The 19,126-nt window shown below is 41.3% G+C and overlaps 1 protein-coding gene across 7 annotated transcripts in view; it reads right to left on the bottom strand.

Moving 5' to 3' along the window:
* SPATA13 (spermatogenesis associated 13) overlaps positions 1-19,126 on the bottom strand; it is a 120,328-nt gene that overhangs the window by 25,836 nt on the left and 75,366 nt on the right. For 6 of the 7 annotated variants that reach the window (XM_061628539.1, XM_061628541.1, XM_061628542.1 and 3 more), the window contains 3 exons: positions 13,977-14,121; positions 1,901-2,037; positions 1,421-1,600 (listed from right to left, as the gene is read on the bottom strand). In XM_061628539.1, coding sequence (XP_061484523.1) covers positions 1,421-1,600; positions 1,901-2,037; positions 13,977-14,121 — 462 coding nt within the window. Of the gene's footprint in view, positions 1-1,420; positions 1,601-1,900; positions 2,038-6,197; positions 6,391-13,976; positions 14,122-19,126 lie in introns of those variants that run through there. The other variant, XM_061628546.1, reaches the window with a different exon arrangement.

The raw sequence follows: 19,126 nt of genomic DNA, 5'->3' as shown, positions 1-19,126 counted from the left end.
GCTCTGGCTGGTTCACCAGCTACAGCCATTCCTAGACTGAAAGAGTTTGGCCTCAGTGATCCATTCTCTACTAGCCTTCCATATTATTATTGCAATGCACCCTGTATGGGACTACCCCCCTTGGAGATAGTCTGGAAGCTGCAGCTAGTGCAGAATGTTGCTGCCCAGTTATTGTATTGTGCAGCAAGAAGAGATCATATCACCCCTATTCTCTGCTGCCTGTGAGCTACCGGACCCAATTCAAGGTGCACGTACTATGTACACAAAGCCCTAAATTATTTTGGATTCAAGTACTTTAAAGAGCACCTTCACTAGTATCTTCTGGGCCAAACTGTGTGATAATTTATTTATTAGATTTATATTCCACTCTTCCTCCCAGCAGGAGCCCAGTAGGGAACGGCCCTACTTGTGATGCCATGAGTAGGAATAGCACAAAGAACAGAGACCTGTGATAGGGTATTTTCAGTGATAGCACTGTGGCTATGGAACTCCCTCCCAAGGGAAATCAAGCTGTCACCCTCTATACCTGCAGTCAGTAAACATGCAAAGACTTTCTTATTTATCAATATGTAACAGCCGTTATTTTTTAAAACTGTGCATGTATGCTGCCCTGTCCCAATTTGTTGCCAGGAATGCCAGCTGCCATGCTTTTAAGATTACAGTTCAAGAACACTCATGCAGAGTTTTAAAAAAATAATGGCTCCCACATATAAACACAAATGACTTTACAGGAGAGGCATTTTTAAAAAAAGAATTGAAACTACATGCATATGTTGCATTTTACTATAGCGAAGAACACATGTTCTGAAAGTCTTTTATTTTATTTTTTAAAAGGGAATTGGATGATGACAAAGAGCTTCTGCATTCTTTTATCACTTTGGAGGACAGAGGAATAAAATGTTCTATGTGGATTTCTTCCTCCACATTTTTGCTGGACTCCCTGTCTTGAGTCCTTCCCCTCCACAAAATACTTGGTTGTGAGTGCAAACAACACTAATAATAAAAGGACAGCCTAATGTAAAAGCAAGCTTTGCAAATAAACAGTCTGCTTGGTCCCTTTGGGATCATTTATATCTGTGCATTTTTGCATAAAAAGAACAATTGTAACAGGCAAACACAAGAAAGTAAAGGAGAACAATCTGGACAGTGATGATTGTAAATGTTCAGCTTAGAAGAAGTCAGAAAATTAAGAGTGAAAAGCGTCACTGCAATCTACATGTTGCAGTGGGAAAGGAAGAAGTACTACTAAATGTGAGCAATGTAGGCAAGGTCTACATTTTAATTGTACATTTTAATTGTATTTTATTGATTGTTGCTTAGTGTTTGCAAACTGCCCTGGAATGGATTCTGATGAAGGACGATTCAGAAGTTTCATGAATAAAATAAAACAAAGCAAAATAAGAGTTCTTGCTTTACTCACCCTGATGAAGCTGGCTGGAAACCAGGCTTCCTTGTCCTCATTTCTTCCCCACCACCAATCCTTGTTGGAAGCCTCAAGGACTTGGATGACGTCCCCAGCTTTGAAAGCCAATTCCTGATCGTCCATCGTCACATGATCCCAGAGTGCCTCTGCACAGACCATGCTCCCATCGCTTATCAGCTGAAACAGAAACATTTTGTGAAGGGCAAGAATTCTGCAGGGATGGCCAGAGACAAATGTTTTAAGCATCTATGTGCAGCGATAGAAATATCAAGCCATTTTTCTTAAACCTCTAGGTATTATCCATGGAGATACTTGCTTTTCAAAATGGTGAAAGATGAACTAAATAATTTGAAGTTCTCAAAAAACAAACAAACAAACCAGAGCAAATTATGGGCCCACAGATCTGATTCTTCATCTAAGATACTTAAACAGCAGATCGTCAAAAAGATTCATGCACAAAAACCACATTCTCATTACCTCGTTGATAGCTAGCTGCTCCCCTCCGGGCTGCAAATACCGAGGGGTGGCTTGGCAGAGTTCTTCATAGCTGTAATCCTCCTCGCTACCATTATCATCCACTAAGGCAGAAGATTCAATACCACCATCTGCAGCACCTGGCAAGACAGTGAAATATTGAGGTATAACCTTTCTCTGTGACTATATATAGATAGATAGATAAAACCTCCTGTTATAAAGGCATGGAACCTGATTTCCAACTGTTCATATCCATTTGAATGAACCACAAGAAACCACACTGAAGGAAGTTAGGGCAGTGAAAAATCTGAGCCTATGCTAAGGGATAGTCTACATATTATGCAGAACAAATGGGGCCTGCAATAAGAAGTGTGGAGTGCTCCTGTTCAGTGTTCAGCCACCAATACCATCTTTCAGGATACTCCTTTGCATTCCGCCTCCCTCTCAGTTTTCCAGTCCCCTCCTCCATCAGTCAGTCAGCATTCCATGGCCACTGAGCATGCCTAGTTTGCATTGCGCTGCTTTTGAAGCCCCTCATCTCCCAGCTTGGGGTGTGTATGTGTTTCCCCTCCGCCCAAAATAATTTTTGTAGTTCAGCTTGGGAGTTTTCCCAAGCCTGCTGATATCTCCTTCTTGTGTGTAAATGGTGCTATTTTAGCTATCTGAGAATCCACACTCAGGAGAATGAGTTCACTGTTAGTGTATAGAATGAGGTGGTAGAATTCTGAACTGTACCATTTCTTATGGCATACGTGTGGAGGGGGAATTATATTTCTGAATTCCCTCCTGTACAAAAACCTTTCACATAAACTATAATGGTCCCTACCTGCAATCTGAAGTGGAACAGCCCAGAAGTCTACCAGCTCAGCCTACCACATCTTTTCCATTCCACTGTTTGGCAGAAACCGAAACTTGGCTCAATCTCTTTCCATCACACATGCCGACACCTAACAAGAAAACTGTCTTTTTCCCCAGAAGTGGGTCTTTGTTTATGTTATGTATTTGTAGTGTTTGTAAATCACTTTTCTATCCCAAGAATACCCAAAGTGATGTACAATGTTTAGAACGACCGTAAAACCATTACATCCTAAGTATCATCAAATGTTAAAAACAATAAACCAACTTTAACTAAAAGCCAACTTCAACTAAAATAATCCAAATCAAAAGCAGCCGAAACGTTATTATATGCAGAAGCAATCACTAATAAAACTTCAAAACTACCACTCCTCTAGCGGATTACTGATGATCACCGGCCCATTCAGGAAATTGAGAAGATAACATACTTTGAAACAGGTCGCGGCCATACTGTTGTGGTATGGAAGCTAGGAACTTATTTACTTTCATTTATTATTACATGTATATCCGGCCTTTCCTCCAAAGAGCTCAAGGTGGTGCACAGTATATTGTCTTCCCCCTCCCCATTTGATCCTCACAGCAACTCAATGAGGTAGGTTAGGCTGAGAGACTATGACTGCCCAAGGTCACCCAGTGAGCTTCATGGCTGAGTGGAGATTTGAATCCTGGTCTCCCAGGTATTAGTCCAATAGTCTAACCACTACACCACACTTGCTCCTGCTGCAGGACCAACTGTGCTGTATGAAGGCTTGTGAACCCTAGCATAAGTTTTATAAAGGCTTCCAATTGGAGAAGGGTGGTGGTTAGACACACTGTAGAAATACACAGACATACCAAGAGGAGCCAGTGTAGTGTAGTACATCCTTGTATTGAACAAATTGCCTGGTAGACATAGACAACTAGGAATTCTATGCAGGAAAGTGAGCAACTTGCTCCATCTCTCCTGTACTGACCCATGTGGCCTGGGAAGAAGAAAAGTCTCTTCCTCTACAACCAGCACAGAAATGCAGGGATGAGCAGAGGGCTATACTGTAATCTTTTTAATAGCCTACGAGGCTAGTGACCTGTTTTTCCATGTTGTCCTTGGAGGAGGGGGCACAGCCAGCATGGAAATGCAGGACTCTAACTTCTGAACAGGCTAGTAAAAATTTCTGCAATCTAGTAACTTTTGTGGGCATATTTACAAAGCTGGTTAGCAGGTCAAGACATCCCAAGTGCAGAGAGGAAGGTAGTGGGAAATGATTGATGCTAATCAAGTAGATAAGTATTTCAAGAGCATCCAAGTTTATCAGAAAAAATGATCTATCAGTGGGGTTTCCCCCAAATAGCAAGCAAATCAGGGAATTAAACTAGGGTAGCCAATGTGGTGCCCTCCAGTTGTTGTTATTATTATTTATAAAGGCTAGGTTTGCCTTGTAGTGGTAAAAGGCAAGAATTTCTCCTATTAAATATTCTTGGATGAGCATTTTATTAAGAATTTTGTGTTTTATTTGTGGTTTTTATGATCTAAGTCGCTTTGGGACATTTTGTGTGTATGTGAAAAGCAACATGTTATCAATAATAAGAATGTTGCTGGATTACTACTTCCATCAGCTCCAGCCAGAATGGCCAATGGTCCAGGATGACATGAGTTGTAGTCAAGCAACATCTGGCTACCTCTGGATTAAACCATATCAAACCAGCAATTCTCAAAAGGATGGTTCAGTCCCAGGAGGGGGTTGCAAATTCTTTCTGGATGTTAGGAGAATGCATGAAAAAGAGGCCAGGAGTTTCACATCCAATTCAGGGATGATATATTAATAAATTAATTGGGTCCAAATTAAAACCACATTTTCCTGTTAAATCCCCATAAGTAAAATGTTTCATGATGGATGACAGCAAAAGTAACTTAAAAAACGGGATGGTCTACCCTTTCTTCGAGGGTTGGTGGAAGGTGACTCTTTAAATCTCAGCTAATAGCAATCATGGTTCTCACATTGCATGGGGTTTTGTAATCCTAATAAGGGCTCTTGTCTTCTAGTACACAATTGTGCAAATACTAGCATAAAACTGTGCAATGACTATGTGCAATCTGATCTGCTAAGTCTTGAGTGGACAACCTGCAGCACAGGCACCACAAGACGCACAGGCAGCTGGACATTCAAGCAAGCTGAGAACTGGGGCCGGAGATGCACTCCTGCCTGCCTCTCTAGAGCAGCCTTTCCCAACCAGTGTGCCTCCAGATGTTGTTGGACCACAACTCCCATCTTCCTGACCATTGGCAATGCTGGCTGAGGCTGATGGGAGTTGTGGTCCAACAACATCTGGAGGCACACTGGTTGGGAAAGGCTGCTCTAGAGCTACACAGTTGCTGGCTCTCCAACTCAATAGGCTAAAGTAGCTTTGGCCAATCTAGTGACCTCCATATGTTTTGAACTACAACTTCCATTGTCCCTGACCACTGGCCATTCTGGTGGCGCTGATGGGAGTTGTAGTCCACAACATCTGGAGAGCAGCAGGTTGGGCAAAGGCTGATCTAAAGGCAAACCAAAGTATAGAGAGCTTAGTACTGACTGTCCCGTACACTAAAGTGGCCTTGTCTCATCTGGGTGTGCCAAAACGTTGGCCAATAGGTTCTCATAACGACATACCATGAGAAAAAAGGGCATTTCAAATTATCCCCTTCCTGGTATTGTTATGAGTTCTAACCTTTTCATTCTTTTCTCTCTTTTTTAGGAGACCTAATTTTTAGAATTGAATAAAGAGCTTATTTACCTTGTAGACCTCATTCCTTAGAAGCGTATATCTGTCTGTTCGAATTAAGACCACTTTTAAATTTCAAATTGTATTTAAAAATGCATGATCTTTTAAAGTTCATCATCTACAACATTCCTAATTTCTATTTAAATATGATATTGCAAATGGAAATGAAATTTGAACAACTTATATAAGAATGAATATGTTTACAATACAGACACACTGGAAAACCACGCTTATAAAAATCTGCAAAGAGCTCCCAGCAATTGGACGGTTTCATCCCCCATCTTTCTGTCTTTCTTATATAGCCATGGTAAATTGTGAATACTTAACTAGTTTAAAAGGAGGCACCTACTGAAAACAACTAATGTGGAGATGAGTCTCCCTATGCAATATGTACACTTAGATTCTTTATAGCTCGTTTACCATCTCTTGCTCTCTATAGTCATTTCTCTATTGTTTACCGCAGGGAGGAAATAGGCAGACATGAATGAGCAATTCTTATCTCCCTATTGGAATGTCAAAAATAAAAATAATAAAACCTGTAGAGCTAGTTTTCATTTCCTTTCATTTTTCTTGTGTTGGTTTAACTGCTAGTCTTGCTAGTATATGCATTATTTTATACCCAAGTCAAGCCCCAAGATTACAACAGCTGAAAACATAAAATGCCACAGAGAATAAATGGAGCTTATCTCCTACTCAAACATACCTAACTGAAGGCTCTCCAGGCTCCAAAACCGGGCCATTTCCCCTCTGGCTACCATCCTGGCATCCAAAAGAGAGAGAAGACCATACGCAAAGCAGAGCTTGGTTTTTACAATGGGTAAGGCTTAATCCTTTAAGAAAATTCATGAAGGGCCAGAAAGAGGCTGCAAGCTACTGGAAATGCAGAAACAGCTTATTCATTGCGTTGAGCTTCTGTCTGTGCGTTGCAGGACAGAGAGCCTGCTTTGAAACTGACAGCTCACTCCCTGTTCAGTGCAGCTGTGAGTTTAGTGCTTTCAGTGACATCATGGGGTACCCTCAGGGAGGAAGTTACAAAACACACCCATAAACACACACACATACACACTAGCTGGCACAGCTCTCATGCACATTAATGCATGCACAGCCTGCTCAGGTCTTAAGTGATAGCGCAGATTTATTATTGTTATTCTGAATCAGGCTTTTGCTGTGCATTCATATATATTCCTAATGTGGTTGCTTTTACTTCAAGGTTCCTTTGCCCAATTCCTGGATTCTTCTCGCCACCATATGTAATGATAAGTAAGTAGAATGCATCACTTGGTGCAAGTTGTGCAGCTACACCACTGTTTCAGAATGAAAGGGGCAAATACTAAGTTTTTAATATCAAACTGTAAACCTAGTCTTCACTGTAACTCATTGTAAGACACCGTTGTTTGCTTTGTGTGTGCCTGTGTGTGTTTTTCTCTCAGTCCTGGCCTTCTGCAGCTAGGCCTCAGCCCCTTTCCTCTTGGTTCCTTGGGAAGCCTTACAAGCCAAGTGCTGTAGGCCAAGGATGTCGCCAAAGCTGCAGTCCCAGCCTGCTTGATCATTATCAGCTGACCCCACAGGCCAATATCCTCCCTTTCTTTTAGGAAGTCTTTTAAGGCCTTTCCTCTCAGCTTCCTCTTCAGTCTCAGTAGCTCTAGAGTGCGAGGACTCTGCTTATTTCCCTGCTCCCTTAACCTAACTGCTGTTTCAGATTGTTGCCACTTGATATCTAAGGTTCCTTCCTTGTACCAAGACCCAGGGCTTTTTTGGTGGTAGTACTCGCCTGTACAGAGTATCAGCACCTTTTTTTTTTGCTGCCCACGGCAGTCATTTTGTGCTGGCACCCATGACACTTACATCAAGATATGAATACTAGCCCCTCATTTTTTACCGAAACAGCATTGCCAAGGCCAAAGCTGCCTGAGATCACAGCAGTCAGTACTGTGGCCTGATGCACCAATGCAAGGGAACTCCAAAGCTCAGGTAGGTCTAATCAGAATCACACCCAACAGCTAGAGCTGTAATCAAACAGGAGTTAAGAGACAGAGGTTGGGGACAGAGCTGCCCCCCCGAAAGAGAGAGACCTATTGGGAGCTAGCTGTTGTACCAGCAAACTTCTCTCCCTCCCTGCCCATACCCCAGACTGATAGACAGATTGATTCTCTGGTAGTGTAGTTACATCATTTCAAACTCTGGACTGTTACTTTTGTTTTATTTAGCAACATTTGTATAGCTCTTAATAATATCTAAGCAGTTTACATTAAATAGTACAAAATAATAATAAATACATTATCTAAGCAGTTTACATTAAACAGTATATTAAAAACAGTGATAAAAACCATACAGTAAAAGCATAACGAAATTATCCAAATACAGATAGAATCAACCGTTCTAAACATGCATAATAAAAATAACATGTCTGGGTAGGCTTGCCTAAATAAGTAAGGTTTTAGTAATTGTCAAAAAGAGTACAACAACGGTATCTGCCTAATATTAATAGGAAGAGAGTTCCAGAGAGTAGGTGGTGCAACACTAAAAGATAAACCTTTCAGATATGCAGAACAAATGTTATGTAGAACTTGCAAAAGTGCCACTTCCACAGATTTGAAGTGGTTGAGTGAGCGCATAAGGGGTAAGGTAATCCTTCAAGTAGACTGGTCCCAAGCTTGAATTTGGAGTTGATAGTCTCATGGTGGCAGACCTCCTTTGGATGGCAGCATGTATTAGTTCACTTCCTTCAAAATGTGGCAAGCCACCCTGCTGCATTTGGGGTCCCCTGCTCAGTCTGTCAAGCTAGACCTCTGCCCCAAAGTCCTGACACAGAGCAGAGCCCTGCTCAAGATGTACAATGCCACAATTAAATTGCAACACCTGCTTAGGCTGTAAAGTTGTCTTCGTGGAGTCAAGGGAGAGATTTCACTCTTGTTGCTGTAGTGGTTCTTGCCACAGTTCAGGTTTGATAGCGGGACAACCAGACAAATGTAATGAAGAGGGGGACCTTGCGGGGGGGGGGGCGGTGGGAAGGGAGAAAGCTTTGCTACAGCAGAAGAAAGCCTATTTGCTCTTATGTATCTCGCACACACACACAGAGGAGATGTTAGCTCTAGTGCTGGAGAGGAGAATACACTCTTATTACAGTGAAAATTTTTAACTTAAATTAACATAAAATGGCAGGGTGTTGTTGCAAGGGTATAAGTAGCATACTATTTGGGAAATCTTTTTGTAGAGCTTCATTTCTTCATTTATTTATTTAGAATATTTGTGCCCCACTATTCAAACAAAAATGCTCCCAGAGTGGCTTACAGGCCACCAATTAAAACAATATTAACACATAACACAGCACAGGAGCTTAAAAAAACCACAGGCATTTAAAGGCCTGGCCAGGATGGGGGTGGGGAATCTTTGCCTGGCACAAAAAACACATTCAGGTAGCTACCAGGAAAGCACCCCTGGAGAGAGCATTCAAAGTCAGACCCTCTCCCCAATAACCACCCTTGCTTACTTCAGATGGCATTCGTCATTCACCTTAGTCAAAATTTCCCATTTAAAATTCAATTCCATAACAGTTCTAGGAAGAGGGGTAAAGAGAGGTGCATGGCTCCAACGGGCAACCCCACAAGAGCTGGACTGTGAAATCAGCTTTGCTGGTTCTTCTAAAAGAAAGAATTGGGATTTTTCAGCTACAAGCTTGAAGGGTATCAAAGCCTGCAAAACCAACTGAAGCACAAAGTATAGCAAGATAGAAAAAGTGTAGGTGTGTATGTGTGTGTAAACAGGGCTCTACAAAACCACAGTAAGCACAGGAACTATGCTTGCATCCTGTTTACTTACACCTTAGCCACAGCGTAACTGATCTGTGGAGTCAAGGGGAGAACAGAGGAATCTGTAGCATCCATGCATCCAAACCCTACAGCCAAGTCAGGCAGTCCTCAATGTATCAGAACCTTACATTTCTGTGAAGAGCTGTTCCCCAGCATGGAATGCTTCTCCTGTCTAGCAACATCAATGCTATACGCAAGGCCTGGCTTTATCTTTCCGGTGCTTGTACTGTGCCTATAAGAACATAAAAAGAACCTGCTGGAACAGGTCAACGGCCCATCTAGTTCAGAATCCTGTTCTCACCGTGCCCAACCAGATGCCTATGGGAAGCCACAAGCAGGACCCGAGCACGAGAGCACTCTCCCGTCCTGCAGATTCCAGCAACTGGTATTAAAAAGCATACTGCACCTGACTATGGAAACAGAGCACAGCCATCATGGCTGGTAGCCACTGATAACCTTATCCTCCATGAATGTGTCATCTGGCATATAAACTAGCACCTCAGAATATGCATGGCTTGCCCTTTTCATCTTTCTGCATTTGGATTGCCCATTTAAAAATAAAATCTAGCGCTAAAGAAAATTTCAGCTCATGCATAAAGTGAATTCAACACCACTGTTACATGTTTCTATGATGGGCAAAACTCAGAATGGTTTCTTTTTCAAAGACAACACAGCTTAGTTATTTCAGTACTTTAACTGGGACATTTCCAGGCCCCAGGCCCTTACGCTATCAGAAGACCCTTGAGGCCCCTGCTGCACGCAAACAGTATCAAAACAGCTACAGAAATCACTTGGCTTCCTGAATGCTGCTGGCTCAAATGGAAAATGAGAAGCCAGACGTTCCATGGAAATCTCCTCTCTTCTTGCTGATAAGAGCCTGCATTTCTCTGTCATCTGAAAGGGGCTGCCCAGTCATGATGAAACTGCCATCTATTATTCTGCATCAGCAGACATAAGAACATAAACAGAGCCCTGCTGGGCCAGAATGAGAGTTCACCCAGTATCCTGTTTCCAGCAGTGGCCAGTCAAATCCTCCTAGGAAACAGGGCATGAAGGAAACAGCCAAAGTTGTTTCTGTCCCCAGAGTCTAGTATTCAGAAGTATACTGATGCTAAAATGGGGCTTCCATTTAACTATCATGGCTGTTGATAAGCCATGATTTTGTCTAAACTCCCTTTTCCCAACCTTGTGGCCTCCAGATATTATTGGACTCTCCACTCTCATCAGTCCCAGCCAGCATGGCCAACGATCAGGGATGATGGGAGTTATCGTCCAGCAACATCTGGAGGATACTAGGTTAGGGAAGGCTGCTTTCAAGCCATCTAAGCCAACGGCCATCACCACATTGTATGATAGTAAATTCGACCGCGTCTTTATTCTCTGCCTAGGACGGGCTTGTTTGATAAATGCAGCTGGATAACAATACATTAAGAAAAGCGTATGCTTGCCCCATTTGCAGACTGATACATCTAGTGATCAATCCATTCAAACATCTGAAAACCAAGGCATAATCCTGTACACAGCTGGGCTTCTTAAATCTCATTGAGTTGATGGGATTTAATGGAATTGCATGGAATTGCAGCTCAATTTACCAAACAAAAGCTTGACTTTATTCAGTTTGTTGAGAAACCAGACCTGCAATCCAAGAAGAAACACACCTCATCCTCACAATTAGGCAATGGTGGATTTTAAATCTGCATCTATCTAAATCACTTAGCATGTGAAAACAAGAAATTGTCCTTTTTCTCTATGAGAAGCAGTTAGGTCCCATTAAAAGCCTCTGATAAAATTCCATTTTAACTTCACAACAACCCTGTGGGGTAGGTTAACTTGAGAAAGAGCCGTCTGCTGCTTTATGGCTATGTGGAAATTTGAACACAGATCTCCTGACACATATCCAGCACGCTTTCCACTATGCCAGCGGACATCTACAAATTCATTTTGCCAGCAGTGTGATTTATTGGATTTGTCTCCAGAGAGCAAAACTGGAATCCCTGCTCAGCTCACTGGGCGATTCGTGCTGCCTTTTAAATCAAAGCCCTCACAGAGAAGCTTACATGAAAACGACTGTAAAATGCAGGATCACATTTCAATAAAAACAACCATTTAAAACAGCAGTTGATTAAAACAGATTCACAATGCACCATTATAAAATTAACTGACAGGGTCATCCTATGCATGTCTAGCCAGAAGTAAGTCCATCAGTAAGTATGTATGGGACTGCAGCCTAAAACCATTTAAAACAGTGTCTATAATCAGCAACACTATAAAACCTATTTATTGAGTTATTTATTGAGGTGGGGGAGGGTGGGGAGGGAGTATAACAAATAATCCTGCAGCCTGCTCCTAATTACTAATTCAGCATTATATGCACTAGTCAGAACACACAATACTGAGTGCACAATGGCCTGTTTCATACATCACCATAAGCCACAGTTCGTCTTAAACCACAGGTTAATTGTGAAGATGCCTCCTTCCTGCAATGCAGATCTCCCCATGCTGCTTCTCCTCCCACATGGCACCCAAATGGCTCAAACAAGTCACAGCATGGCTTGTTGTGTTGTCCAACCCCACATGAGCAGTAAGCGAGAAATAAACGAAGGCCTCTGGCCTTTGGGTCTCTCCCTATGCATGCCCCTTTCCCATGCCACACCCCTCACTGGCCTTGCTCCACCCCTTCCTTGAGTGCTTTTGTCAGGTTGGAATTTGTCTTAACTATGGTAATGCCTCTTAGCTGTCTGAAATGTAACCTACTGTACAAAGGAAAAGGCACATCTATTGCTCCACCCATTTTTGCTTCTGACCATTTCCACCATAAACTGTCCAGAGCCACCCCACTGTTTTTAAGGATGTGGACTTTCCCACCTCCCTCTATGTAAATCAAAGTGAGAATCTTTCCAAGGTAGAGATGTGAAGGCCCTCCCCCCTAAAAAACCTGGAAAATTTCAGGAAAAAGGTTGGAAAAATTCAGAACTGCCTCCCCCCAAAAAAATCAGAATTGGGGAAAATGAAAGGGGGAAAGACAGAAAAAACAGGGGGAAACATCCCCCCCATTTTATCTGGGCCTTCAAATCTCTATTCCAAGGTACCAACACTACAAGGATGAATTTAAGACTCCCAGCGGGAAAGTCATTTTGATTTCTAGGCCAATGTTAATGAAACATTAGAGATTGTGGAAAGGATGCTCTCAATGTTTGAGTGAAGGCAGATGGCATTGAGCAGAGAACATCTTCTGCTAAATGATTAATGATTTGGTAGTGAAGATAATGTGATAAGCACGTGGCTGAGACAAAACTGAGCAGGGAGGAGCCCCATGGTGGTAACTAATAAATGAAAGGTAAAAATATGACTTCATGGTCTTCACCGTAATAGCATTGCATATAAAAACACCATTTTCAAATTTATTTCTGGTGGAAGCAGCAACTTAATATTTTGCATACAAGGATGACTTAATGAGAGAAAACAAGCAGGTTGGAAAAATTAGAGTAAATTTGCCCTTATTTCACATTCCACAAGCATGCAATATAAATGTAACGTAACTGCAGCAGGAAAGACCACTGCCCAGAAGTGCCACTTTGCTCCTAGCAACATTTTTCATCTTGAATGTTAATTCAACAGCCATGTTCAGCCTTTTAAACCAATCATAATTCATACAATACTTAAAAAATGATAATGACCCAGTCCTAGGTAGCTTTACTCAGAAGCTCAGTCCCACCAAGTTTAATGAGGCTTACTTCCAGGAAATGTGCAGAGGACTGCATTCTAAGACTGCAAACACAGGATTTAACAAACAGAGGAGTGAACTCTATGGTGTTGTTCCATTCATGGAAGTTTTTGATCTAGTAAACCCTTTCATGAATGCGGGCAGAGAGAGAACGATTTTCGCCAATACGTCCTTGCCCCTGCAGTTGTCTGTGCCCTCACATATTGGGTTTTGAGGGTTGCAAGATCCTCCAGAATAATGTGGGGGTGTCATGTGGGGGGCATGGCTTTAAAGGGAATGGGGAATTGGCTAAAATTGCATCCCTCTCCTTCCATTCATTGAAACCTTTGGTGAATTGAAGAGCCTTCCATGAATGGAATGACATCACTGGATACATCTCAGACCAGAGCATGGAAACTGTGATACAGATTTGTCTCCCAAGGCCATTTAGTTTGTCAATGGCCAGGTTTTGCAGTCTTAAATTGTAATCTTAACCCTACACTGGGAGTAAGCCCCAATGAATTCAATAGAACTTTCTTCTACGTAGACATGGTTAGGACTGTGCTGTAATATACTGCTGTCTGAAGCACAGTTGGCTCAACTTAATTCTCACTTTTTATTTGTTGACTTTTAAGTTATATAGGTTGCATTCTGGCAGAGCCCCCAAAGCAATGTACAATTATAACTAAAATGTACTGAAACCAACTCCATAAACTATGAAAAAGAACAACCATGCAAAATACAAAGATAGCTGACCCAAATTTTAAGAACCATTATTTAGATAAAATAAAATAAAATCCACATTGATGGCCCACTTCAACAAGGCAGTTGTCAGTAACCTGCAAAAGGTTGGAAGGGATGGGGTCAGGATGTGGGAGTTCCACAATCTGGATGCCACAACTGATTAGAACTTTTGAAAAAACCTGTAAGTTTACTTATTTGTTTTGCGTGTGTCCCATGTGAAACTCACCATTGGATGCTCTCATTTGCCGCTTACATCCAACTCTATCCAGACCGATGGGTGTACTTTGAGAAAAGGTAAAAGGGCGGAATCTGGCCGAGACAGCTTTATAAGGGGGGACCTGATGTGCTGGCACGGGAGGGCGCACAACTGGCTAAAAAAGCAAAGAAGAAAGCTTGTTACCATAGAAATCTATCTGGAAGTCCAACAAAACCATGCAGGAAACAATATTTAGAAGTGAAGTTGTTTACATAGGCAAAGAGCGTTCTCTGTGTTACATTACAGTAAAGCAATATTAGAGTTCCATTGTTCCTTCTATTTCCAGTGTTCAAAGGGAAGTGCTGTTGCTTAGGCAGACAAATCAGCACCATCTATGCACATGAGGGAGGTATGAGCAGGTTTGGGGGAACATCAAGGTTTACCGAAGCACACAAACTTTAAGGAAAAAATCCTAAGAGGAGGGAGCCCAAACAACTCAGTGAGTGCTGAACATCTCAGAAGGCACAGAATGATGACTGGCTTTTGGGACGGAGAACAGAAAACCACAGAGAGGGAACAGAATGGAGTATTGTGGAAGAGAGAGCCAATGTGGTGTAGTGGTTAAGGTACTGGACTACGACTTGGGAGACCAGGGTTCAAATCCCCACACAGTCATGAAGCTCACTGGGTGACCTTGGGCCAGTCACTGCCTCTCAGCCTCAGAGGGAGGCAATGGTAAACCCCCTCTGAATACCGCTTACCGTGAAAACCCTATTCATAGGGTTTCCATAAATCGGGATCAACTTGAAGGCAGTCCATTTTTTTTCATTGTGGAATAGGGCACAGAGGGGTGACTCAAAAACTTAACTAGTGCACTCCATCCATCCTGCAACATATTGTTGCTGGGGGTCCAACTTCTAATTTTCTTTTACTATTTGAGTTGGCATATTTAAAATATATATAATGTATGACACTCAAGCACACTCCAGTTCAAGAAAGGGCAGAATAAACTTTCGCTAATTTCGATGGGTGAATTAAGCACATGATTTTTCCTCACCAAGTGAAGTCAATGAGACTTAAAAGAGCTTAAACTTTCGCTGCATTGTCACCTTAATTTCTATATATGTCAGAGTAGCATCCTGTGAGGTTGGACAGCATAAATGGATAAGTAAAGTGAAAAAACTGAATCATGGTAACCAGGAAAATCTGTTGTCGTTTTCCCCCCTGAAAATAGCTCTAAAATCTAGAGTGTCCACATAAAGGAATTACCATCACTGTGCAGTAGGTTTTATAACAAAGTCCTAGCCAGAAACTCTAAAATGCTGTTTTTCAACCTTGGATCCTCCGATGTTATTGGACTACAACTCCCATCAACCCCAGCCAGCTTAGTCAATGGCCAAGGATGATGAGAGTTATGAATCCAAGGATGAAGAACAGTGCCCTAAAATATATTGGACCAGAAACATTTTAACTTGCATTTCTATTTTCCTAACGTTTTATTACTACTATTATGTTTAGTGCTCGATTTACAGTGTCTGCCTCTCTCACCTTTTGTGATAGCTTCTTAGCTACTGAATTTATTTATTATTAAAATGAACACTCCATCCTTCAATCAAGTTACCAGAGCAGCTTTCAATAAAACATTTAAAAAACAGAATAAACTGATACCTAAAAATAAACTAAAACTAGCAAATCTATAAAAATAGTATAAAAATAATACACAAGCCACTGGAAGCTGCCTTATAATGAGTCAGATCATTGGATCATCTAGCCCGGTGTTGTTCACACTTTGACTGACAGCTGCTTTCCAGGGTCTCAGGCAGGGAGTCTCTTCCAGCCCTATCTGGAGATGCCAGGAATAGAACCTCGGACCTTCTACATGCAAAGCAGATGTTCTGTCACTGAGCTACAGCTCTTCCCCAAGCCAGAATAAACAGATCAATGCAAGTTAAAAGCCTGGGGAAATAGCAAGGACTTTGCCAGGTGATCAGGAAACGGCACCAGGAGACCCTCTCTGGAAACAGCATTCCAAAGACAGGGCACCACTACTGAAAATGCTCTTTCTCTGGTTACCAGTCCAGAGCTTGGAAAAGTTACTTTTTTGAACTACAACTCCCATCAGCCCAATCCAGTGGCCAAGCTGACTGGGGCTGATGGGAGTTGTAGTTCAAAAAAGTAACTTTTCCAAGCTCTGCCATCTGCTGCTTTTCAGGTGGTGGGGGGAACCTGAAGAAGAAGCCTATAGACAGCATAGTTTGGCTAAAGGTGGAAGGATTCTGGGAGTTATGGCTTTTGGTTTTCATTATGGGCACCTCTACCTTCTCCCTACAAAGCAAGCACTAATTTGGTTGATAAAAGCAGTTTTTAAGTAATGTATTTCGCACACCTTATACATCTCTTTTCCCTAAGCCTGTCCAAATAACTTAAATGAAAGCACTTCAAATTATTATTATATTATATATACTATTGTATATATATATATATATATATATATATATATATGCACATATATACATACACTGTTCTTTGTCATTTTTATAACACTTTCTAAAGTGCTCACTCTCAGTCACATTTTGCATTTAAAACTTTTCACACTAAACTATTAAGCTGTGCCACTCTTCTTCAGATTTTCACAGCCTTTCAAGCACATACTTTCCTCCTCAAAGGGCTTTAGTATTTATTAAAAGGAAATGCTTCCATTCTAGAAAATTTTGGTTGATCCTTTATGAAACAAGTATTCTTATATTACAAAGTTTCCCCTGTGCTGAAATGCCAAGCAATTAAAATAAATGTTAACAAAGGCTTTGTTTTGGATTTTTTGGCATTCTGCTGGGTGTTTGGAACTTACAAAAGGAGAGATAAAAGACTCCAGTAACAATAGATCTTTAAAAGCTTCTTACAAAAATAGTTCTCAAGCATCACTGCATTTTTGTGCTTTTCCTGATTTCTCTAAAATAAGACAAAAGTCTTCTTCACGTTTCCTAAATTGTCTCACCTTATTCTTAGTCTTTAAATGCCTCCTATACACTGATTTATAAAATTTCAACTCTCCTATCAAACCAAATAGTTCAATGCTAAAAACAAATTTAATACTAGTTTTTAGTGGGTTTTGCTCACAGGCAAAAGCAGCTTTATTGTTTATTGTGCATTTATTTATATTTAGGATATTAGCTTTACTGCAAGAGTTTCAGCCCACTCCCTTTAAAAGTAATACATTTGTGCTGAACAAAACCCAAGTTTTAAAGATTTACCCCTCTTTTTAGTGATCGTAGTAATAAGAATGTACCTACCTTCAAAATGGTCCACTATCTTTGAATCTGTCTCTAGAATTCCAGCAAAGCAGAAATTTACATTCAGCAAGAATGCAATGTAAAAGTGGTAATACAAATGGCAGACTTGCTGTATGCCGCTTATGAGAACAAAACATATGCGATAGCCAACTAAGTTATACTCAGAGTAGACTCACTGAAACCAATGAACTTAAGTCCACTGATTTCAATGGGTCTTCTCTGAGTATGAGTAACATTGGCTATCACCCTATGAATGGGGAACACCACAGATGTGAAAAATTTCCTGCTCACCTCCCCTTAAATATATTATGCTCCACAAAAAAACTGGATTAGGGAAGAAAGTAAATCTCCCACCTTGCTGGAAAGCTTTTAAAAAAGGCATACAACAATGAAACAACATTCTTGTGTCACATCTATAGTTACAAGGTTAGAGCATTCTCCATTTCTGGCCATCTTCTCACTATAAATTGATTATAAGAGTTATTGCAAAATAAGAAGCCAAAGACCCACCACAATAGAATTAATAAATGCCAAAGTAAAACTTGCAGGATGTCATGCAGCAACATTTCCAAAGCAAAACTTCAATTTATTTTTGTGAGGGGGGGGGGGAGAGGCAATTTCTTCACTTTAAGAATATTCAAAGGATGATGATACGCTTAGAGATCTAAGCACAAACATAAAAAGATGTCTGCTAGAAACTCATTAATTTCCACAGAAGAAAGTGTACAGCTCCCTATCACGGTTTAAATTAATGAGATGACTGTCTCTTGGTATATAACTTCCCTTTTCCCACCGCTAAGTAACTTCCCCGTAGGAAGTGTTGTCCTAAGAAAAAGACTAAAGGTCTGGATATCAGAACACTTGAAAAATAAAAATCAAGTACATCCTTTTTTAAAGGTTCCAGAATGTTTGAAAAGAAAATGAAAGTTAATTCTGTTTCATCTTCAAGTCATTTATTAATTGTATTTTGTGTAAGTTGACCCAAAGTCTGTACAGAAAAGCAGGCTCCTTGTCAAAAGCCACAGCCCAACTATTTATGGGTTATCTTTTAAGAGAAGCGTTAATTTTCTAGGTTTAACAGAGCCGTCAAAATACTCATCCATACTGTGGTAGTCATGGACTAAGAGCCAATGCAGAGGATACTTTTTTCAAGACAGAGACAGGTGTGTGACTTGCGCGTCAGTATATCCTCTAAAAATGTAACATTCATTCACAATTATCTGTAATATTCAGATCTGGGAAGGTCAATGTAATTTTGATTGACATGTAGCATTTTTTGCAGGCATGCAGAGAGGTAACTGAAGCCATATCTACGAAGAAATAACACAACGGCCAATTCATGCCTTAAGTCCAATTCACACAAATAGCCTATTCATGAAGAAGCTGGCCCATACTGAATTCCAGCCACTTCTGGCTGTGCCAAAAGAGTAATGTGCATGCCCTGTCATGGGATGAATCCAGCTTTTGGCATGCTTCTGCAAGTTATCCTAAGTGATGGTTAGTGATAAGTGTCCCACAAAGCTGCATCTGGGCTGAATTAAGCCCACAGTGGCACAATCACACAACTGGGCCACTAGCCAGAAGTCAACGTGGGTCAAGTTTCACATATTACTGGTCCTTTTTCCAAAATGTCACCTAATGGTCAGGGACAGGTAGCCATGTTAGCCCATTATATCAAAAAGAACATAAGAACATAAGAAGAGCCTGCTGGATCAGGCCAGTGGCCCATCTAATCCAGCATCCTGTTCTCACAGTGGCCAACCAGGTGCCTGGGGGAAGCCCGCAAGCAGGACCCGAGTGCAAGAACACTCTCCCCTCCTGAGGCTTCCGGCAACTGGTTTTCAGAAGCATGCTGCCTCTGACTAGGGTGGCACAGCACAGCCATCATGG

This window comes from Rhineura floridana, chromosome 5 (genome assembly GCF_030035675.1).
Source record: "Rhineura floridana isolate rRhiFlo1 chromosome 5, rRhiFlo1.hap2, whole genome shotgun sequence".
Classification (NCBI taxonomy): domain Eukaryota; kingdom Metazoa; phylum Chordata; class Lepidosauria; order Squamata; family Rhineuridae; genus Rhineura; species Rhineura floridana.
This window is presented reverse-complemented; position numbering and strand designations above follow the sequence as displayed.